Below are 24616 nucleotides of genomic sequence, written 5' to 3' on the forward strand. Positions count from 1 at the left end.
GGCCTTACAGCTGAGGCCGTTCAAGTACTTCTTGATGTGCACCTGCTTAGTACTTCTTGATTGATCCAGTGGGGTGGTACATTTGGTATATCCATGAAGGTATATGGCCAATGATGGCTGGTTTGAACTAAAGTTGAGGGTACTTGGTGCTTTACAGGGAACGGGGTTGCCTGTTGGTGATCTGAAATACCATTGCAACGAAGCCATCCAAATCCTCCCCATGTCTTGCAGATTTGTATCACTAAATGGGCTACCAGCTGCATAACTATGATAAATCTCGCTAGCGCGCTAACTTTGCGGCAGTTACCTCAGCAGAAGCAGGTTACCAAATTTGAATGCTGAGGGGAGGAAAAAAAAAATTCTCTTGGTTTTCTGGTATTTTTGTTCTTCATTTGCAGTGCATTTGTAACAACGAGGCATTCTCTCCAGAGACAATTTGGGGCACTTGGCCAAGGGGTGTCTGTGTTTGGATAGAAAGAGTCATGGTGACATTTGGCCGAGTCCTGAAAGTTCAAGTTGTCAAAATAGGAAGGAGCTTACTACCTACGGATTTTAACAGAAAGACTGAAATGTTTTCAAGGACCAGAGATCCAAAGGTAGAATTTCAGCATGGCTTGTGTGGGAACGGGCTTTGACCAGACTTTCGACTCTTGGATGAATTTCACCTAACAGCACAGAAGGCAACGGAGTCAAGGGGTAGGAAAGAATAGCTCTGGCTGAGGACAGTCTTTCTGGTCCTAGAAAGCAGATTCCTGCCACACAGCAACTTTGTTGTCTAAAACAAGGAGCACCAGCATAGCGGTAGGTGCACAATAGATTGTTACAGAGGCTATTACTCTTTACGGTAAGGAAGTGGGTTTTTTGGCCAAACTAGCTGTTCCCTACCAGGCCCCCTGCCTGGTAGCTGGTGGCCGTCTGCACAGGCTCAGTTTGGCAATGGCATGTGTATACACTTGGCTGTTAAAAATGTGCCCTTAGAACATTTTTGGCTTTGGGGGCTGGGGGGCGGTCATCTTCTGTAGCAAAGGAGACAGGCTGTGCCTGGGAACGGGAGTAGGATTCCCTGGTGTCTTCAGAAATGTGAGAAGCCTTTTAGGCAGCCGGTAAGGATGTATTGCTCATACATCCTCGGGATTAAGTGGCTTAAGTAGATTTTTGGTGCTAATGAAATTTTCTTCTGACTCTAATCTGCAGGAACTGTGGGGAGATTTTGTCTTCCTCTATAGCAAGAAGGAATTCTCCTACTCCTGTCTTTTTGCAGCTTGTTGTAGTTTGTGGGTTTTGGTCTCCTGTATGACAGAGGCTAGTGGGACGACTCAGGACAGAGTTGCCCGAAAGGTGCAAGATAAAAGTGTGTAAAATCTTGCATGGATTGAACAGTGACTGCGTATCATCTGTCACAATGCAAGAACAAAGGAACACCAAATTACACTATCTGGTGGCAGTCTCTAAGCAAACGAGTCCTTTTTCATACAGTGTGTATTTAGATGAAGAACTCATTGCCATGGGATGCTGTTAGTACCAGCATGAGGGGAAGAAAACCCTGTGGAGAGCTATTAAACACAAAGATGCTCAGAGAGTCCCGTGCTCTCTATTGTACTCTTGCACAGGCATTTGTTATGGGCCGCTGTCGAACACAGCTCATTTGGTCAGATGGTGGTTTGAGTTGATGCCATTTTTCTGTGGTTCTTCTGTCTTAAGTTAGGAGGTGTGGGTAGGGGAGAGGATCTCTGGCTTGTACTAAGACTACCTGGCCTGAGTAGGAGGTCTAGAAAATGAGCAAACCACAATGCATGGAACACGTCTTTTATTCAATAAGCAAGCAAGCACAGAAGTATAATGTGTAGTGCTTAATATTCATACAGTACTAAAAATATAAAAATAGAAATAAAATTTCACTGAAAGCATTTTCACTCACAAATATACAAGAAAAAGTGCTGTCAAGCCACATCATGCTACACCACTTGCCAGTTCCTGAACTGACAGTTAGTTTCTCAACAGAACTGAAACACTAAAAATCTGCTAGTCCTTCCTCACAGCTTTTGGTGAGCCTGAATATTTGACTAGCAAAAATGGGCTTCCTGCAGCTGAGAACCTGAAAAGCATAGATGTCATTACCTAACAGAACAATAAAATAATTCTGGAGAGTTTTATAGTGATAGTAGCCTGCTTCAGGCTGTTTGTGTACCTGTCGTAAAGAATAAAAAAAGATACAGAAATAAACTTGAATCCTTATTATAATCCAGACCAGTCATGGCTAACAATTACTGAAACTGTATTCTGCATGAATGTTTGTGTAATACTCCCACCTGGTGGCATATTTTTAAACTCTCTTCCTTCAGCACTGCCGTTTCCTCTGCCTGCTTACACTGGCATGTATATTCATCTTCCACTTAGGTCTGGTGGAGTCCAGTAGCACAAACCGTAAACAGTGCTGAGTGCCCTTAACTTTTAGTGGAACTAGAGGATATAGAATCACAGAATCATAGAATAATTTGGGTTGGAAGGGACCTTTAAAGGTCATCTAGTCCAACAGCCCTGCCGTGGGCAGGGACATCTTCAACTAGATCAGGTTGCTCAGAGCCCCGTCCAACATCCTATCTTCTCTTACTGTATCTAATGGGTGAAATTCACATCTACACAGGAAAGTGACATGGGTCAGAGACTCCGATTCCTCAAAAAAGACCCTGCACCAGATGCCTTGCTTTTAAGCCCCATTTTGAGGGTCTGAATTAGAGTTGGGGGCTTAAGAAGCTTCTGTTTGCTGACCTTCAGCATGGAGCTGAACCTCATCCATCAGGAAGACAGCTGTGTGCTGCCATCCATGAAAGCATGGGTGGGTTTTGGGATTAGAGTAACAATCACAGCTATATTTCATAACAAGGCCTGTCTTGCAGAGTATGCCAGTGCACAGAACCTACTCAAAGTATACAGATAAGGGTGTGCAGAACCTAATGTGAACCCCACTTTGATCAGTTACTATTTTGGAATGGGATTTATTTATACTTGATATACCTGCTATAAAAATAAATGTGGCAATTAACCCCTGAGATCATTCTAGCATACAGTTTTGGCCTGTTACTTGTTTCCCTCTGAAATAATTTTTTATTTGGTTTACGGACTTTTGTTTAGGTTCTAGTGAAAAGCTTTTATAAAACACATTAAATAATCAATGTGGGGCTGAAAAGGTGTGCATTCTAGTTGCATATATAATACATACCTTATACGTATATAATACATTCCAAAACAGCTGAATATTCTAGTATTGTCTAGGAAGTTCTTGCATGTGGACAAAGGATTAAAATACTAGAAGATAAACAGCTGTTTAGGATCAAAGATAATTGTATCTGATATGGTTTACTTAGATTGTTTTTCTTTCTTTAAATCTTGTTACACATAATAGCTACAGTAGTTTGTCCAGCAGGTAATAAATGAATGCATAAAGCACTTCTAGCTATATTTGGATATCATCTGCATGCATTTTTTATAAATAAAAATCAAATGTGAGGTCACATTTTCCCATCTTCTGTTTATAAACTAAATCAAATTTCTCATTCATTGAAACAGTGAAGATGTCTTTCCATAGCCCAACTCGCCCTGAAACACAGAGAAGGAACACAAGTCAGAGAGCGGACGTAACAGGACACCAAATATCTAAAGTCTAATTGTGCAGGGCACCAAGTATCATCTGTGAGATGCTAATCAGTCTTAGCTTTCATTGAAAGCTCAACCAGACCTAAGGCTGTTCATTGTCTTACCCAATTCCCCTGCTACGACCCTTGCAAAGCCTTAAAATAAGTACCATACACCTTGTCATCTGCACCGGGCAAGTATACAGGAAGGATTCAGATTTTTGTGAGATTTTGCTCTAGCCTTAATCAGAAATGAATACAGATTTTGCTTTGGGTATTCATTTAAAAGTGGATTTCTGGTTTCAGTGCAAACTATGGCTGTTTAATAATTCCAACAGCTAACAATGCTTTTCAAAATTACTGTGCCTTCAGCACACACTGGTTAGAGAACCATTCAAAAGGTACATGGAATGCGGAGTATTAAACTGATTATTGAATTCTGATTATTGAGATGTAATATTATCATTACTGATTTCTATTATTTTATGTTTAAAGGTAAGTTCAACATACGAATTTACGTTTCTCAATATGGAGATAATTGTTTGTTAAATATGAATGTCTAGATAATATCTATAGAAAAGAACAAGTGCCATGCACCCAGTTTGTGTCATTTAAATTTTAATTTTGTACACGAGGAATAAGCAGCTCTTGGTGGATGAAATATGGACATTGAACACTTTTTCCTTGTATGGAGTATTCTACTCTACTGAACCCAACTAGTAACATAACCTGATGACACAAAAGGCTGCAGCCCCCTTAACCACTGTTTCACTGCAGTCCAAAATTTATTTAACTCAAAGTCAGCCAGGGTTACTTGTTGGTGCATAAGCCCCATGGAGAAACCAGACTGAGAGGCCCAATTCTCTTCTCATTTATATCGGATATAAATAAAGACAAAATCCAGGCTTGTTCAACTGGAATAAATGAAAGGAGAATTGGGACTGTGCTACCAGAGAGTTTAATCATAACAGCGAGAACAAAACTACATGCAGGGAGCTTAATTATGCATTTGATGCATAAGAAGAATACCCATTTAATTTAATTACCATTGCTTTTATGCAGCAACTCTATAATTGAGTCCAAAGACAAAACTGTCTGAAACGTCTACAAATTACATATTAACATGATGGTGTAGTATGTGTGGCAAGGGCTGTTTTATGAAATCAGGATTTTCCTATAACTCCTGAAGGTATGATAGTGTTCTGGTTTGTTTTCAGGATCCAAAGATCAAAAGAACCTGAAACTGACTGGAAATGCATCACTTACTGTTTTCACCAAATTTCTCCTGTATCAAAAAAAACATTAAGAAAATGCTTGCAATCATAAACATCTGATACTGATTTCAATTTTGCTCTGGCAACAATTGCATAAAGCACAGCATGAAACATAAAAGCCTGTATTTCCCTTTCGATAACGATAATAAAACATCATCTTCCTCTGCTTGGGAAAGATAAGCCTTTTATTTCTGAATCTCCCTAACAACATGTATGGGCAAATGACAAGTTTTATAAAGGACATACGCAGTGGATTATTTGTAACATCTTTTTTTTTTTACCATATGAATTGATAGCTTGTCAAAAAGTCACCCACCTGGTTTATGATTTGAATCATGCAACTGTGTAAATTATGATGTGATAAGAGTCAAATATAAGTAACATATCTAATCATTGTTCTGCTTTCACAGCAGCTCAGGGTTATCTTCAGAGTAAAGATCAATGTGCTAAAAGAAAAAAAATGAAGAACTAAAATAAAGCAAAATAATAAAGTAAATGTAACTAATGACAAATTAAAAATATTTGAAACAAATTACAATAAGCTGTCATGTTATTGCCACCATTCTTTGTCACAAAAACGAACAGAGAAGGAACAAAGCACTGTTAATGAAGCTGCATTCTAAAGTAACAAAATATTATAAAAGCCAGAGACAGCGAACAAAAGAAATTCAAAATAAGGATATTTTTAATAAAAAGCACACAGTGAACAAATGACAAAATATTACATTAACTGCTGTAGCTCCCTTCCTTCTCTACTACAAAAGGAGGGCTTCTTTTTGAAAGATTTGTAGACGGTATAAATAAGAGGCTCTGCTCCTTGACTGGGGGTTTGCAGGCTCCACTACAGAACACTAACACCACATACAGAACAGGGCATGCAGCAAAAATGGGCATCACCCTGTGTATCTGGATGGAGATGAACTGGCCAGCAGAGACAGTAGCTGACCTTTCTGCCTGTGGAAGGTCTCACCAGCAGCTCTGTTCTCTTTTCTCTCGTATTACAACCTCACCTTTCTTTCACAACTGCCCTTCTGGCTTTCACTGGACAAGGAGGGGGGATTTGGGCTGTGCATAGCATGTAGCAGTGCTGCCGCTCCACACATCTCCAGAGCGTGGAGGTTAGGAACAAACCTAGGGTTTTGTGTTACTTCATGCAAGTCAACGGAGGAGAACACGGCTCTGTTGTTTGTAAAATCTTGCACTGACACAGAACACTTTAATCAAGGCCCTCGGGATGTCTTACCAGACTCGTTATTTTGTGATCTTGTCTTCACAGCAGAAAAGTGGGTTGGTAATCAGTTAGGCAATGTGCCATAAAATCCTACTGCAAATGAGATGGTCTGTTGTTTTCACACAAGATACAAGTTGAGTTTTCAGTTTGAAGTAATAAGAGGAGGGTAGGATGGGAGTTGAAAGCAAGATAACTAAGAGCAGGAAAACACACCATTCAGTGGAGACTCCACCAGAAACCATAGGGAATATATTAGATCTTTCAGTGAAACTACAAACTCCTTTGTCTTCACCGGAATTTTACCTCAAGCCATCAAACTTGAGATACTTAATTCAAGAAGTCATCATTTACGGTAACATAAGTGAACTGGGGCAAAAAGAGGTGCCATATCACAGTTATGACAAGAGAACTGCCCATAGGAATCTGGTTTCCAGGTCCTACTATAATAACTGGAGTGTATAGCCCCTACATAACGTACTAAGAGCCTTTCCATACCAGGTGTGCAAAGTCACAGATAAAAGCAAGGAGGTGTGAGCAATGGCTTTTTTCCAAGTATGACATTCTGAAATGTTTGTGCCAACATTCAAACAGGACAAGCTATCCTGGGTCAGTTACTCTGACGATAGTCTGAGCTGAGTAATGGAAAACTGGCATAAGAAACTACCAAGAAAGACACAAGCGTAGTATAGAATACCAGTGAACCTGCTTTCATGGGAAAGTGAACAAGCTCTCAAACAAACCTGACTGAGTGTTAGTAAGATTACAGTTTGATTAAAGGTGAATGCAAAGATACAATAGACTTTTGTAAGGCATGTGATTTTAGTGTTTTTTAATAGAACTATATAATGTCAACAAAATGCATAACAAATGAATAAACAACTGGCTAACTCAAAATTATTAGTCAAGAAGGACTGATGATATTCGGTATTTTTATCAGAGATTTGAAAATAATTATAAAAATTACAGCTGATAAACTCTGCAGATAACAAGAAGGTTGGCTGAGAGAGGTAGTATGCAAAGGGCTCCTACACAGAAACCTAAGAACAAAGTATTCAGGTCACGCTCCCTAAGGGACAAGAACCTGCAAATTAGTTCCTCTGAAAAAACTTTGTGGTCATGATAAATGACTCATGCTTCATGTATGATGCTGTAGCAAAAAGTGCTAATGTGGCCATGGATGGACAAACAAGGGAGACGGGGAAAGAAAGTTCCAGTTAAAACTGGATTAGATCAGTGGATAAAGTGATTTTTATCTGGATAAGGCATTTGTGAAGCTGACATAGGAACTCTCCATCTTGATCTTATGCCCGCATTTTTAAAAAGAACTGTTAAGTGCTGTAAAGCAGCCTACAGAAAATAATTTGAGGGAGACTTAGTGAGGTCACTCTTTTATGCTTATCAGAAGGAAGACTGAGAAAGGACTTGATTTCTTGACATTCTCAAAGGACAGATGTATCAGCAGTTTAAAGGGCACTTCAGGTTCCTAGAGAAAGACCTCACCAGAATAAACATCCAGAAGCTAAACACATTTTAAACAGCTGAGGTAGACAATGAAAAGAAAAAGCTCATAAGGAAAACTGCAGCTCCTTGTCATTTGATGCCTTCAAATTAGAATTATCTGCTATTCTAGAAAATCTGATATACTTAAACACAAGGGCTTAGGCCAGGATAAACTGTATGAAATTGTGTAGGCTTTGACATGCCAAAGGTCAGAAGGAGCGGTGCAGTCTTCTCAGCATGAATAGCTCAATCTGTTGAAGTAAGCCAAAGACTCTCTGACAGAATGGTTTGCATGGTGTTGAATATACACTGTTGAACTTGGATGTTTCCGTCCTTTTCAGTCACTTCTACCTAACTTTATTTCAAAACAAACCAACCCCCAAACTGCACTGTCAGTTTCCTCCCACCATTTACATAGCAATGTTTTGCCAACATCTTAACACATCCTGGAGGTTACTAAGTTGTCAGTTGCTTCTTGCAACTTCCACAGTAAGAGTTTTACTGTGGGTTTAAACATACCCCTGCCAACGGGAAGTGCTTCTGCATTACAGCACTGATCAATGAGTTGATGGCAGTGTTCCACCATGGATTCCAACTGTGCTTTGTCGTAAGAAACTCCCAAGAACCTCACCAGTTGCTCAACCATTGTTGCTAGGTCCTGTAAGAGAGAATTTTAAAATAGTTTATTTTACAATATTTTAAATGACCTCTTTTTAATGAGTTCAAATATTTCAAAATGAGTTATATTCTGATGAGTGTGAAAAATACGAATGCAGAAGTTGTAGAAACACCACTGTCTTAAAATTTTGCCACCTTCCAATTTGCTGAAAATAAACACATTCCAAGTAATTAGGGTAAGATAAGTCAGCAGAGAACATGGTCATGTAAGCTCGCCTCTTCAAATATTAGAATGGGGAACTGCAAAGTAATTGTGATGCTTCCCACTTCAGACAATACTGCACCCTTAACTGATTGCTTTGGAATACGAGTGTATTTTGGAGGAATTAAAAGTTACTTTGATTTTGATCTTGGTAAAATAAATGACTACAAATGTTAGAACAGCCCTTCCTTCATTGTTAGCTTCTGGGACTGCATTCATGTAGATGGAAAGGATCTAGTGAAGTGGCCTCTGAGAATAAGCAGTCATTCCTTTATATATCCAGACCTCCGGGGTTCCTCAGTATGAATAAGACTTCTGGAATTGCAAGGACAAAATAGCAATGCTTATCAGGAAGTCACCAGCTTTTGGCAGCATCCATCAGTGAGCACAGCTAGGAATACATCATTATTCAAAACCATGGGTTTGAAATAATTTCTACTAAACTTTTTTAATTATTCTGATTGCATTACATCTTCTTTTAACATCCCACTCCGTAAGAAGGCTCAGTAAAGCTGAAATTATAATACCCTGATTTTGTCTTTTTGTAGATTTAGAGATAGGAGCTGGGTTTTTCCTATGTTTGCATTAATTTTCCAATCAAATAAACATTTTGAAGTATTTTCATTAATTCTCAAAAATATATTACTGCAATAGGAAATGGAAACCAATGTTCTATGTAGTATTTCCACTAAATTTCTGATTAAAAATAAAGTGGATTTATTAGCCAGCATACTGTAAGGACCCAATAATTATGTTCACCTTATGCTACACAATCATCCCTAATTGTTTTCAACATTGTTTCACAGAAGACAGTAAGAACAACCAAATAATCAGAATAAATGCAAAATATATAGGACAAAACACTGAGGATATACTTTTCTTCTCATTGATATAGCACACACAGCAAGACATTTCTTTTAAATGAATGCCCAGGGCTGAGTGTAGCAAGCACTGACCAGTTACACATCTCTGCCTTCTCTGTGAGTAGTTTAGTGCCTATGGATGCAGACAGATTCCTGAATAAATTACTAGGTTTATGAAAGTGCTGAAAGTCCATAGAAGCTATTGAATGCCAGTGCTTTAAAAATGGTATCAGACATTAGGGAGCCCAAATATGGACATAAGAAGCAAATTTTGTACTTTATGTATTTTAAACACTACGATGCTAAACGTAATTAAAATACCTTTTTGCTACATCTAACCTACCTTATGCATATCTTCATACTTGAGAAAAAGTACATTGGCATCCATGTGATGTTCCCAAAACTCTTGCACATGTTCAAACCACGAACCGTATCCTACTACAAAGACATTATGATTGGCATGAGGAAAATGAACACTTTTGTTATTAAACCCTTTTCAAAAAGGAAAAAAAAGGAGAAAAATAAATTAACTGAAGCGGTTCATAGCCCCAGGAGAACAGTGTCTGGTTTTGACCCATTGCCATGCACAGCAAGGAACTTAATTAAGAAAGAGTTTTTCTATCAGTTTGCAGTATTCAAAAGAATTAACTTACTATAAAGATAAAATGTTCAACTGAAAATGCCATCATATTTCATGATGGACCTCTTGGAGCTCAGTATTAATAACGCCTGACTATTGAACGGAAATTTAGCCAAAATAAAAATTACACAGATAGCTTTGCAGAAGACAAATTTCCAGTGGCTCCAACCTGTGTGAATTCCTGCAACTAACATATCAACACTGCAGCTTCCTTCACTGAGAAGCTAGATACAGCATTCGTGGGAAGTCCCACAGAACATCCTCTATTACGGGCAAAGAATTGCTAACAACAATTGTCCTTTCGTAATTAAACAAGTATTGAGGAAACAGACCCATAAAAATGCTTCATGGACATTCCCAAAAACATAGGATTCTGTACTGACAGAATATTCTATTTATCATTACAACTTTTGCTCCCCTGCTAAAATCTAAGACCTGTTCTCTTCTATTGTTATTTTCTGAACACTTCCCCACAACTTCTGTAGATATGCCAGAACACAGTTTCATTTATACTGTTATCAGTTACCTCAATTACACAATAAATCCAGACTACAACCAGATACCCATGAGGTGTTGAGTGCTTCTGAAAGCTTAGAGTGATGTGATGGGGTACTTCCCATATATCACAAGTTGTGAGCAGGCCCAGCGTGCAGGGTTGCCAGTGATGAAAAGCTTATGCCTCCTACCTCCTGCATGCCACCAGCAGCTTGTTTTCAGTTCCCTGTATCTTCTGTGTGGGGTTTAGGACTTGAAGAGAAGCTGAGGTGCTACGCTGGAAGGGCCTGTGCTCCCAAAACTGCTGAGGCAGTGGTTACTGGAAGCCAACTCTCCCCCCAAAGCTTTCCTCCTTTGTTTTTCAGTTCTCTGATAAACTCCGCATTTGCACTGATTTCAGTCAATTTATGTGTGTATAGCAGAGGTTCAGACACTGGTATTTATTCCCTAGAGAATGTCTTTTGCTGCCAATATTACCAAAAAGAAAACCCAAAGAGAAATGCATTCTGCATATTTCTTTGTTACCCCTAAGTTCCCCCAAAGTACTTCAGATATTCAAGGCAGTAGGTTAAGCAAATATGGTGAGCAGTTTTTCACATTCTTTCCCAGTATTTTTTTGGTCGATTTTATCTTTTCACCAAAGCAGCTATAGAAAAATACGAAACTTTTTAGTTTTGTATTTTGAAGCCACCTTTTCCCTTTGAAAAATAATTGTTTAATTTTGGTAACTGGAACATTTTCAACGGACAGAGAGGTCAGTTTCATAGGAAAATTCTTTTAATCAGCTGACTCATTTTCAATTTTTATAAAGGTATTGGAAAAATTCCATTTTTGTTATTCCCATTCCATACACCCCTAAAGAAATTCATGCATGAAACTAACACATCAGTCAAGCAAAAAGTGTTACTAGCTGCTCTTAATGGTACAGGCAAGAATCCATTAAGATTATGTTAGCAGAGTTTACCTATCCTTATGTAAGAAACTCCCTTAAGCTTTAGAGGATAATGCCAAAGAATTAGCACATTCAAGACTAATCCCTACCCAACTGTACGCTTTCAAACAATACAGCTAACATTGCACTGAATTTGTTTCAAGACGGTTAGGTATAAGGAGGGCTAAAAAGAATGGGATTGTGTCATTTGGGCTCAGTGCTTCTCCCTCTAGCAGTACTCTGAGTTCTTATGAAGGTTTTTTTGCTTCCATGACATGCAAACATTTAGCTAAATGCTAAATTTGCTGTATTACAAAACACTCCGTTTGCACAATTATGGACACAGAACATGCTGTGATGTTTTCTTGACTCTGTGAGGTTGTGATAAATCAGCTAGCTGCTACGAGATGAAAATATAAATAACTCTTGGGATACTTAAATGAAAAAGAATACAGAACCTTCCTCCTATCTTAGAAGACCTTCTAATGTGTCTTTTGTATGTCTCCAGTGTAGAAGTTCCTGATCACGAGCTACAGACAAACATCCCATTCTCAGGGAATGCAAAAGAAAAAGCTGAAGGTGGGCTGGAATAGGAGAGCATTTACCCTCCCTGCAGAAACTTGCAGGAGAAAGTAGCAAAGGTTTTTAAGGCCTGTTAAATAACCTCCACTGGTAGGCTTTTACTTTTTTCTTCCCTTTAGTATTATACAGCTCCTTTAGCATCAACTCCTCCAAATTCCAGGTTGAAGGAAAGTTTGCTGCACGGGATCTAGAGGAGATCCTGCTCTCAGAGCACAAGGTACCTGGTGAATTCTTAGTGTCACATTAAGATATCATAGAGAAGATTTTGTAAAGAAATAGAAGGCAGTAAAAAATTTTTCTCTTCCTAGCTAGAAAGTGTGGCAATCCATTGGCAAAAAGCCCAGTGGCAGCCAGTTATGTGAGAACATAGGGCTTGTCCTCCCTGTAAGTTTACTGAGCTAGTGCAATGGAGCTACTTAAGGCTGTGCAGCCTGAGTGGGTGGGTGTGTCATGAAACAGCCCTCGCTCAAAGGAGTTACTGGGTGAGAAGCTGATGAGCTGTTGTAAAGCATGTTATTGTATTCTCATTATAGAGGTGTATTTTTCAGACAGTAGCAGCCTGCAGCTGCTTTCTTACAGGGGCTCACTTCAACTTACTGATGTACTCCAGATCAATCTCATGCAAACTAAAGATTTTTGTATGTTAACTGGTATCTTGCAAGGGACAAACCTTGGGGTTTTGAATGAAATAAAAATATTAAAGGAATTACCAGAAAAAAAAAACCTTGAGAAGTAACTAACAGCGAGATACAACTGAAATCAAATGATGCTGGGAGTATTCACCACTTTTCACAAAGTACCTGGTACCTTGCAAGCTGAATTTTAGAACAGTAGACCAGACTTTTGCCTGAGCTAAGTGGAACACTGCTGAGCCCATGGGGTCAAATATTGTAAGGCAGTTATTTACAAGGCATCGCCATAGTTTGCATGGACAAATCTAAGTCCACGCAGCACTATCTGTAGCAACCTCCTTGCTGTATATGCAAAACAAATGCACCTTTATCCAGTTCATTTCTGTACTTGCAGAAGGAATGCAGAGATGAAAATAAATGTGTAACAGCGTGTGCAGAGAGAACAGCTCCTTACACTTGTCATTCATAAACCTTCTGCAGAACTCCTGAAACGTTCCTCTGTAGCTCATGGTCCTTAGGGAACGGTGAAACTGGTAATAAGACACCACCAGGTCTTTGGGGTTGCGAGCCATGTATATTACCTATTACGGGGGGAAAAAAATCATCTTATTGAAAGCTTTTTCCCCACCCCATTTCCCAAAGCACTTAAACAACTGCTGCCAATATAGTTAAAAAAACATGATGTCATTTCATTTTTACCTTTGAATTGCCATTATGGAGGTCCGAAGGCAAAAACCGGTATGGTAGGTGGCTTTTTATGAGGCGAGGAGATGTCAGTTCCTAAAATAAAGCAGACAAACGTTTTTTATTGTGCATTAGTTTTTGGCACATCCTGAGCTGCCCTAAACTGTCATACCTGAAGCCCCTTACCTTACTGAGTCACATTCACAAATTCACTTCTTAAATTAATAGGGGTCTGGGTCTAGAAATTAGGTCAGGGAGTTACATCTTTTTTTTAAATATCAAAAGGCTGGAAAATGTGTTGGGGTTTTTTGTTATTTTTTTTTTCAAAATACTTCCATTTGTAGGACCTTCTCAGGAAAAGAGTGTAACAGTTGAAGATTCTTAGTATCAAACTTTGTTTCCAGTGATGCTTCCATTAAAATTCCTTGAAAAATATCAGAAGCTCTGAAAACCCTATCCCTAACTTCTTCACTTCAAAATTTTACTCTTGCAATTTATTTTATCCTCAGAATTAGGCCCAGACAATCCAAAGGTTTATCTGAGTGTGTGAACATCTTTCAAACAGAGTGTTTTTCTATAATTTGAGACAAAATTGTCTTATGACACAAACCATCTTCCAATAGTTAAGAACTGCATAAATCCATATTGGATCAAGTTGCTGGCACATAGTATAGGTAACAATGTGTAACCTCAAACTAAACCTCTCACTATTGACACTGCTTATTTGAATCAAAGTAGCACTGAGGTCTCATTGGACTAGGCGTCACACAGATGAAAAAGAAAAGCAACCTCTGACCCCTAAATACTCTCAGCCTAAAGTAGGCTGATGCTGCAGTTGTCATTGATCAGACGCAGCTTAAGTCTATCTGTGCCAGCCTTAGCTAGCTCAATTCAACAAGCACTGTAGCTGTTATAAGATGGAGCCCAGTTTTTTGCCTAATCATTCCAGGATATGCCTATCAACTATCAGAAGTAGTTACAGCAATTACAAGATCACACTCATATGCCATGCCACTAGTCTCTGAGTGATTCTTAATAGTGTGGAAGTCATTTCATGCAGAATATTCCAAACTCCTCGAACTACACCTACAAAGCCTGTAGATTCACAGACCCTGGGTCTCTAAGGATTTAAATGTGTAAATTCAGAGCAGCGGGTCTACAGATCCATAGATCTCTGTATTTGTAGTTCCTCTTTCGCAAATTCAGGGAAGGGATCAAAGCAAATTTGCCTCATTTGGGCAGCTTCTGTTTACATAGGCAAGGGGGGCCTGGAACTTTTATTCAGAAAACCCACTGCCAAGATATTTAGGACATGGAGAAACATCTAAAGCATTAAATAGAGTATAATAAAGCTTAATAAAAGCAATTTTAAAATAACCTAATTACACTGAATCATTCCAACAAACTGAGCAAGTCCAGTGATGAAAAGGACAAGGACACAGGATGAAATGAAGTGATACATATGGAACCAAAGAAAAAGATATCCAAATGCTGAAAGACTTTCTTTGCAATAAATTGTACCTTGATGATGTCCAGACCAGGCTGAGGGTACTCAAGGACTGGAAGTTGTTCATCTATATTCATCAGTCCAATCTCATCTGGATCAGCTCCCTGACTCACTAGATATACCACTTCCTGCAGCAAGCCTGTGCCTGCATAAACCAAACAATGAAAGAGAACAGATTGTATTACAGTTCTTATCTAAACAGAAGCATATGAAGGGAGACCTAGACATAGAAATAATGATAACTTTTGTCCTTAACAGTCTTCTGTGAACTAAGTCTGTAACTACTGTTTTAACATAGTATGTCTGCTCCCTTAGTTTTATTTTAAACACATGATGATCTCCTTTCATGTAAAAGACCTGAGATTTTTCTTCAGTAGTAATTTAAATATGTTTCTGTCTCCCAATCATTTTACCTGTGAATTAGAAAGCATTTTTAAAAAGTTTTTCCACTGTGAATGTTAGCTAGGCAAATACTACTATTTCCATTTTAGAAATGAAAAAAATGAGGCAGACAGAGATCATCCAAGTTCACAAAATGCATTAGCGGCCGAACTGGGAGACTGCCAGTGTTCTCTATTCTAAATTGTAGGCAATTCTACTGTTATGCAATGATTTGAGAGTCTATTTATGCCTCCATGTTATGGACCGGATAAACCACTGAATGCATCAATGCATAGCGAGTTAGTCATACGCTTTAGAGGCCCCAATTACGTATCTCTCTCCAGTCCGAGGATATTTACAAAACAACCATGAGATATTTCAGCCTTAATGACTGCGCTTTGGAAAATTAATAGGTATTCCAAACAGAAGTTTGAACAGGGAAACGATTTCAAATTACTTTACCTTCAGGCAGGTAGGAAACCTCAAAACAGGCAAAGGTTGAGAGATTTGACAGAGGCTTATGAAGAGAAAGGCACAGGCTTTTGGTGAGATGGAGGAACAGAATGAGGAGAGATCAAAGTGAGCTAGCAGGGAAGGGACCCCACAGTTTAGATGACAAGTCACACGGGCATGGGACAACCTGGATACTGCGACAGATTGACCAATTATTTAAGAGTTGTGAGTGGTAAGGAAAATGAGACTGGAATTTATTCTCTCTCTTGTGTTGCCTAAAGGAACAAGTAATTGTTCCAGAACTCCTTACAAAGCCCAAGCCCACCTCAACATCCCATGTCCTTGGAAAGATGAGCTGCAAACTTTGAGATCATGCTTTTCATTCCTGTTTTAACTTGAAAATAACTTGTAAGTTGCAAGTAACTTGTAACAGTCACCAGTTAATTCATGTTAACTAGCATGACTATACACACTAACAGACACGTTTTGTACAAATTCTGTATGTTCAACACTAAGAAAACCAGTGTATCATTATTCAGATTTTCTTTTAATCTGAGCTAGGAAGAATTAAAAAACGCTGATGTACTTTAGAGGCTGGTTAGAGTGAACACAGTCTGGATATAATGTGAAAGAACACACGTCTCCAAGAATTGCTTTGGAGAGTAAGTACTTTAAGATTCCTCTGTTTCCTGACTGATTGGTAGGTAAATTAAAATGGCTTGGAAAAAAAGAAACTTTTACATTATCATCACCCACAGAGACAGCTGTCACAGACTTAATACACACTTGCCCTTAAGGCTGTTCACTCTGCATTTTTAAGTCCAAACATATATTTTATACATTAAAATTAACATACATATGGTACTTCAGTATCAGTCCTTGTGACTTGGAAAGAGCACAGCCCCTGTTTCTCATTAAATATTTATTCTGGCAGGAGACACCCTGGTTTTCCATAATTTATTTCTGTATTTCCAATTCCGCCTGCAAAGAAAAACGCTATTACAGCATCCTTGTTCCACGAAAGGAAAAGGAATATCTGCATGGGGATAAACAACACCACCAGGACTTTCTAATTTTTTGTTACTCAGTTGCTCTCTAGCCAAAAAGAAGCCATCTCCATTGTGCCTCTGAATACAGAAGGGCCACAGAGTTGAAGCAGAACTATGCTGAAACTTCAGGAGAGCAGCATGCTCCCTACCAGCTCTCCACAAAGTCCACCAGGTAAGTAGGAGATGAGGGCTAGGGAGCACAGTCCCATGGCCTTACCTAGTTCTGCTCAGACCTGTGGCCATGCCCTAGACTTGGCTTGATTGCTAGCAGATCCACAGAGCACTGCAGAGACAGGAAATGACATATTAATGTAGGAGACATGGGGAAGAAGGGTTCTGATTCAGAAGGAAGTGGGCCTTTGGAAGCTCAGAAGTCTTCATCTAAATGTGCTTCCATCAAAAACAGTGAATCAATGAAAGAGTAATGCTGGGCACATGGCAGGTACTCAAGGCAGAAAATTAAAAATCTCCATCAAGTACAGGTTCTTTAAAACAGTGCTTTAAATCTGTGAACCTCAGTGCTTATTATTAGCATGCACATACACAAATTACTGTAGTTATGTATGTCGCGCTGCACATATTCCAGCATCCTATTCCAATTCACACAGCAAACAGTATTTCTGCAGTATCTCTTCTACAAAGGGGAGGATTGCAAGCTGACAGTTTAGATGTCTGGCTTCTGGCCATCCAGCAGGTTAGAATTTCTCCTCCCTACACCTGCAGTAGGACCACTCATCCTGAATTCTCCCACCCATGATCTCTGTGCTAGTTTTCACTTTTGTCACCCACTATATTAGCCTGATTTTCTACCACCTTAGCACTCAAGTTACTCTGCTTAGGATTTTCAGGGTCTTAATGCAAATGAAAACTAGACATTTAACTTTCGAGGGAACTGTGATTTTTTAACTTGCCACCCTTAATCAATTATCATTTATCCCACACACATTCCCAAGAACCCCATGTAAAAAATTATCATTGACCTGATCTCCTGTTTTAAAAAAATCTAAAACATCATGTTTATTTGTTTAAGAAGAGAAAAAATAGCTAAAAGCCTTTATATATATATAACCTCCTCACATCTCTATTAGGATTAAAAACAACTCAAATTAAATTACAGATATCAACAGAGTTGAACGTTCTTTTGGTTTAGAAATGATGACTTAACCTAGCAACAGACAAATGGCAGCCCAAATTCCAGAACTAGCTGCTAGGGCAAGATTTTCTAGCCTGTGGAAACACCAGCTGGCTGGAAAGCCAAACAAACTGGGGTACTGTACCTATGCATGTGATGAGAGGCCCAGGCCCAGACTGGGGCTAGCAGAATTTATAAATTTGCCACTTTGGGAGATGAATGTGAGTCTTCTGCTTTAGCCCCTGATTCCCCATCTGCATACAAAGCATACAGAAGTTGGCCATTTGAACCAACTAACTTAAACTGATGTCTGCGGACATGTGTGAGAACCACCATCTTATGGGTGAAAGCTAGAGTAACTTGCTGAAACTAAGATTTTCAAAGGAGATTAAGGGAACAACCTCTGATAATCCCAGTCTATCACAGAACTTGGCCAGATCTAAATGCCACAGAAACTTTCTTAGTAAAAGGGACAATGATGATACTTGTTGGAGAGAAGAAAAAGATGAAGGAAGCTAAAGAAAAAAAAAAAAGGTGCAGAACTTACCCTTTATACTCCCTAGTTTTCTGGCCTGGCTGCCAACAATGACTTATTGTCACTTGAGGGTTACTCACTTTTTAAGTGAAATTAAAGGATTAGGTCACTAAGTGGAAAAGCTAGCATGTATGCGTATGAAGCCAAGGTTTTTCTTGGAGACAATCAGTGGATCTTGTGTATCTCTAGTATTTTTCATCATTTTCTCCTTGTGTTGGTGAATGCATGCACATGTATGTGCATGCCTCACTTGGGATGGTACAGAAAGAGTAAACAGTCACTGACAAACAAGATTAATCTGTCAGCCCTTGAGCATCAGGCATCAGATGCAACATTCTTAAGTACCCAGCAATTCTACCCTTCCTTCTTCCAGCTGCGGCAGATCCACATTTCATCCTGGAGGAAGACTGCTGGCCCTGCAACCTCCAAGGTCATATTGCCAAAACAGATGTGGAATTAATTTATGTTTATCCAATTCCAACTAATATGGAGCCAGTCAGCATCTGAGGAACTTCAGTGCACTGTACCTGAGAAATGCTCTTCCCTGACAAGCTCTTCTGTTATGTCAATACAATGCCTCAGGAGAAAAGAGCGTTCCAGTTTATCACACAATATCTGGAAAGAGATGGGATGGGAAACAGCATTGATAAGCTACTGCCAGAATTTGCAGGGTTTTAGCAGAGCCTTTTAAATTATCTGTGAACCTGAATTTCTACTCTGCATAAGAGCATGTACAAAAGCAGCCCAAGTCACAGCAGTTTAAAAGCATGCTAGCTGGGCTGTCCTTTTCCGTGATGCCTAACAATGCACAGAAATCAGGACTCATTAAGAATCCTATCACCTCTACAGCAGCCCCTATGATGAATAGGAACTCTTCATTTGTACCCTTTTCCATGGCCAATGCCTCAGCAACAATAGCAAAGTCAGTTCATGGCCATACTGCTTCTGCTTATTGGTAAGTGTAACTGCTGCAGCAGCAACCAGACAGCATAGCCAGACAGTCAAAACTTTGAAACACCACAGCTACTCCTTTTCTGTTTCTATGCATTAGATGCCTTTTGACATCAAATTTAGTCTCCATAGGAGGGAGAAATATTCTTTAGTGCAGCTGTTCTCTGACTCCTCTCACTACTTTCTGGCCACTGGCATACTCCCATGCAGTCACAGATTTGTTCAAAATGAAGTGGCAGATATAAAACCATAAAATTTCCTATGAAATTTTGCTTCCCTACATGGTTTCTAATGTAGTTTATTTCAACTTTCTCCTCTCCGTATCAGCTAACATGGGAAAAACCTGCAGCTCAAGGATGCAAAGGTCTTTGGTATACTCCTTTTATTCACCCCTTGTTTGGAAACCACATGGAAAAATAAAATAAAGAAATACTAATGTTAGTATTAACAGTCTTCTAGCACTCCCAATGAGTTGCACTTTGTTTGATCTACCAATGTTTGATCAAATTTCAGCTAATACAATGCAATGGACCTATTATGACTCATAATTTCTTTATAGCATCGGTAGATGTAAGTGCTCATTAAAAATGAGGGCTGCTAAAGCTGTCAGATTGGCCTAGCAAGTGCTGTAAAGTGATTCTCCACATAGTTCGTCTGACTGCCTGCAAGCTTATTCCCCTTTCACCAATTTCAGTGTATATCTGCAAGTAAGTATGACAGATTCATCTTCACCCTACAATAGTGGAGGGAAAATTAGATTTTTCCATTGGAAGAAAACAATTTCCAAACCATAAAAATATCTCCTCTTAAGGTCTGTATGTTTTAGTTCTCCTACATCTTGGAATTCCAACTGGCTTAAGGATAGGGATTTTCATTATCAATTAGGGTTTTAATAATAAAAATAATGTATACACCTTGATACCATATTCTCCAATTCTTCTGTTGCTAGATGAGACTCAGGATTCAGAATAAAGGCTGAAATTGTGATGTTACATTGTCAATATTTTTGACTGCCCAATTAAATATGTATTAGAGGGCCCTATTTTCAGAAAGGACTGAATACTCATCCGCTAAGATTAATACCCCTTTTACATGGCCTAAAAGTTCAATAGTGACCAGCCACGGGAGTCTGTGGAACGTGAGGAAATTGAATCCAGATCTTCTGAAACTGATGGCAACAGCTTAAATAAGATCGGATTTAAAACAACTGTTAACTGCATGATTTCCAGTAACATTCAGTAAGCAGGGTCTTGGCTTTTTAGACTTATTAATCAGTTTATTTTTCTCTTGCAGCTACTGGCTTTTAAAACATAAGCTAAATTCTGCTTGTCTTTCACTAGACTTACATCAGAGAACACAGAAATGGGTCCATTAGGTCTGACCTGTGTTTCGAATGTGTTTCACCGGTGGCTATAAACAGCAAACTATGTAAACTGTATTCTATTTAGGACTAAAATGTACTTTCTATTTGATAAAAAGGCTGTCACTGAAGTGTTTACACACATGTATTATCCATAGAACTATTGCTACTATGTATAACACAGTATCCTAAAGAAAGCACTGCTTTAATAAACTGGTTACAAAACAGTGCTATTTTCGGCTAATGCATTAGTACTATTTTTAAAAAATGGCCTGAGTCCTAATTCTCCCTTACATTAGCACACTAACTACTCAATAGAGGACAGGATGAGAAGTGCAAAATCGACCACAATGCATCTCAGACCAGGCACCAACTGTTGAAGCATTTCCACTTCCATACAGCAAGGCAGGCGATGCAGTATGTTTCACATCTAACACCAACAGAAGCAGCTCGGAGAAAAAGGCCTACTGACACTTTTGAGCATGCTGGATCCTAATGCTGGAGCAACACTAGTAAATAAAACACACCAGGGCCTGTTCTCTGGGAGGACATGGGGGACAGCTGAACCCTCATCCACAGAGATCAATTTCCCAAGCAAGGCAGCTTCATCCATAGCTTCCTGGGAACAGTCCCTGGCTCCAGCTATCTCCCACGTCACGCTGGGGAGCACACTGTCTGGGGGAGAGCAAAACCATCAGGAAACCGCTAGCAAGGAAATAGCATGGATGACAGCCTGTCAGAGCCTCTGTCACAGTTATGGTTACTAGTGTAGCCATGGTGAAGCAGATAACTGGATTGTCTATGTTGCCTGCTTTAGACTTTATAAAATGAGAAGAAAAATAGCTCAAGAGTCACATACTCCCTAACCATTGCATCTAACCTGTGGCTACCCCAATGTGTCCCAGCAGGCAGGGGTCCACAAGGCAAAGGCCTCTTGTTGAGGACAGCTGGGGCAAAAAGTGTTTCTTTTCTATCCCTCTTAAAAAGCCACAACATCCTCACATGCACTGCAGCAAGGGCTGGGTAAGTAGTATACTAACAGCCCTAAGAACTGAGTCAGGTCCACAGATTGCTCAAAATCCAGGGATGAAAAACAAGACGACGACACCGGTTTATTTGCCTTCTGATTGATGAGCCATGATTTGTGTCTTCATACTTGTCTCCACATCCATGATTTCATCATATCTAGGTGTCCCAGATTTTGTTACAAGTCCTTCACTGACAGCTGATATTGGTTGGTAGCTGCTATTTCTTGGTATCATATATTCAAACGAAAAAGTATTTTACTCTTCTCTTTAAGCTTTAGCTGGGCTGGTAAAATAATGTCCATGTCTATGGATGCTCATCACGTCTGCACCAGATGTCATCACCGATGGAGCAGTTTGTGTGAAGTTACTCCAATTCACTTAAAATTAAATCAGCCAAATTAGCTTAGGGAGTTTCTATTTTTGGCATCAACTCACCGAGCAAATTTTGCCTGGGACAAACTAGAACGCATTCACACCAAATACCCTGCTGGTGGTTCTTTAAGAGAAATGATAAACAGCAGGCTAAGGACACTAACATCCTGCACTAGCGAGATGCTTTTAAGAGAGGACATCTACCCATACCCTTACATTATTTCTCTCTTTTAGTTTCTACGCACCAAACATGCTCCCACGGTATAAGAGAGCACAACACCTATCATGTTAAAACAAAAAGAAAAAAAAATTTATAGTATAACATGACAGGAACATGAAAATAACAGATAAGCCTGCTTGCTCCCTTACCAAATATCTGACAGAATGACATCCCTTTTCACCCTTCCCACACTTACTCAAGGTTGACCAGGTCTAAAGTCAACCCAGTACATTCTGTTGTTACCTTCTTTCCCCAGGCTCCTCCCTTTGATAGACATCCTCATGACCCAATTCAGAGACACCATGCCTTTCATGACAATAGTGCAAGCACGTAGGATCATGCAGTCATACCAAAGAGTTGGCCAACAGGACAGTAATTCACAGGGGAAGAGTACTTTTATTGGCTAATATATGCTTATAGGGCAGATTCTCTCTCAAACATCCAAAAATTATCTGGCAAACTTTGGCCATGTAAACTAACAATGGCACCTCCTCACAGCGATGGGCAAAAGGTGTATTAGCAAATTTTCAAATCTCAACTCCTCTCTGGAGCATATATAAGAAGGCACATGCCCTTACCCCAATCTTACCTCAATTGTATCCTGCCCTCCTGCTTCCTCCAGCAGTCCTATACTCCCAACCTTTTAGAGCCTGTATCAAAAACATGCTTAAACTGCATTGTACATTACCCCAGTAGGAGCTCACTTAATCTCCAACAGAAAGTCCCCCCATTGTGTCTAATTTCCCTTTATTTTCATACAGGTGACACAACACTGTACCAAGGTTAACAATACAGAAAAGAACTTTGCTGTAATGACAAGTCATTGTTTTTTAAAATCACTCTCAAGGACTTCATTATGTTGAAGAGAAGTGCATAGTCACCCTTAGCGCCACTAATTTCTAGGACAACTAGATCACTTTCTGTGTTCTGTTCTACAGAGTTGTAATATGGTCTGTGGCTAAATGCAGAGCCTCGCAGTGAGCTCTGCTGATTGAGATAGGATCAGAAGGCAGGATACAATAGGGCATCCATATTAGAAACTTGTGTTGAGGTAGTTCTCACACCCTTTGCTATGAACATATTCCTCTCCCCATATGGTAAGCATATTTCAGAAGATGTCTGTTACTACTCAAAACGCAATTCTATGCCTCAGTTTCAATCCCTTCCAGGAAAATTGTTAGGCAAAACCTGCCTACATATTAACGTGCATTTGCATATATTAGGTGGTTAAATTGCAAGAAAGTAGCACACCAATAGTATAATGTGAAACCACTGCAGATAAGAGTTATACATGCAAAAAAAAAAAGCAGCACATTTTTGTTTCAGAATTTCAAGAAACGTCATTTACCCTCTATGCATGAAACTATACAGCCTGTTTAGTCAGCTATTGGTTGTCAGGGAGTGAAGCATTTTGTCTCGAACAGAATCCCCCTCAAATTATAGCCGCCCTAAGCAAAACCATTCTTTGCAAGGTACCTTGCCCCCACTCATATTTAGCACAGAGTCATTCCCTCTATCTGCTGAATTGCAGTTTTAGGCAAACTACAGCCATTTCTATTCTATTTCTGTTGCTGCTCCTCAGAATTAGAAATAGATCTAATTGGGAGTATAAAAGGGGATCAGCCAATCTATATCACCATGGGTTTTCTCAGTATTGCAGGAAAATCCTTGAAGAGAACACACTATTTCTTGATAGAAAGCACTGGTGATCCAATAGTAGCACTAATATTGATCATTATTAATGTGCACTTCAGCTATACATGCATAGAGCAATCCAATTTTAGCAATGCCTGTAGCTGTTCTGTGCTACTTTGGCAACCCTGATCAGCAGTAAACAGGCTTTTAACTGGATGGTTAGCCTGGGTTTATAATTGCCTTGCATCAACAGGACACTGCAAAGCAGCCAACGCACTGCCAAATCTGAACTACTGCATGTATAGTCAGTTGTATCTTCTGAAGATTATCCTCATCTCACCTGCTTCACGCTTGTCTCATTTTGTCGGCTTAGATGAATTTATTACTCATGCAGTGAAGGGCTAATTCAGCACCATTGTCTATATCCCATACGGTGATCTAATGTCATTATATACCATCTAGAACTTGCAGCCTTATAAGGGACGACGGCCTTTACATCCTGCATGATAAACAGCAGGTGGGTAAAAGCATATGAAATCAGCTTGCATTTTTTAAATTGTAGATAGATTTTGGCATTTAGTGACAAAAATCCCTCCTCAGTTGTTTCTCCAGTGCTTTTTATCCTTTACTATCTCAGTCACCGCCTCAG

General features: G+C 39.3%; 1 protein-coding gene across 1 annotated transcript; it reads right to left on the minus strand.

Moving 5' to 3' along the window:
- Positions 1-3108: 3108 nt before the first annotated feature.
- On the minus strand, positions 3109-14996 carry SULT4A1 (sulfotransferase family 4A, member 1; the record flags this gene model as incomplete). The annotated part of the gene is made up of 6 exons (XM_009584384.1): positions 3109-3597; positions 8157-8295; positions 9724-9818; positions 13115-13241; positions 13360-13440; positions 14866-14996. Coding segments are annotated over 6 exons (686 nt in total), but the record flags the coding sequence as incomplete, so codon positions are not given.
- Between the last annotated feature and the right edge of the window lie 9620 nt (positions 14997-24616).

Source organism: Fulmarus glacialis, unplaced genomic scaffold (assembly GCF_000690835.1).
Source record: "Fulmarus glacialis isolate BGI_N327 unplaced genomic scaffold, ASM69083v1 scaffold41698, whole genome shotgun sequence".
In the NCBI taxonomy this organism is placed as follows: domain Eukaryota; kingdom Metazoa; phylum Chordata; class Aves; order Procellariiformes; family Procellariidae; genus Fulmarus; species Fulmarus glacialis.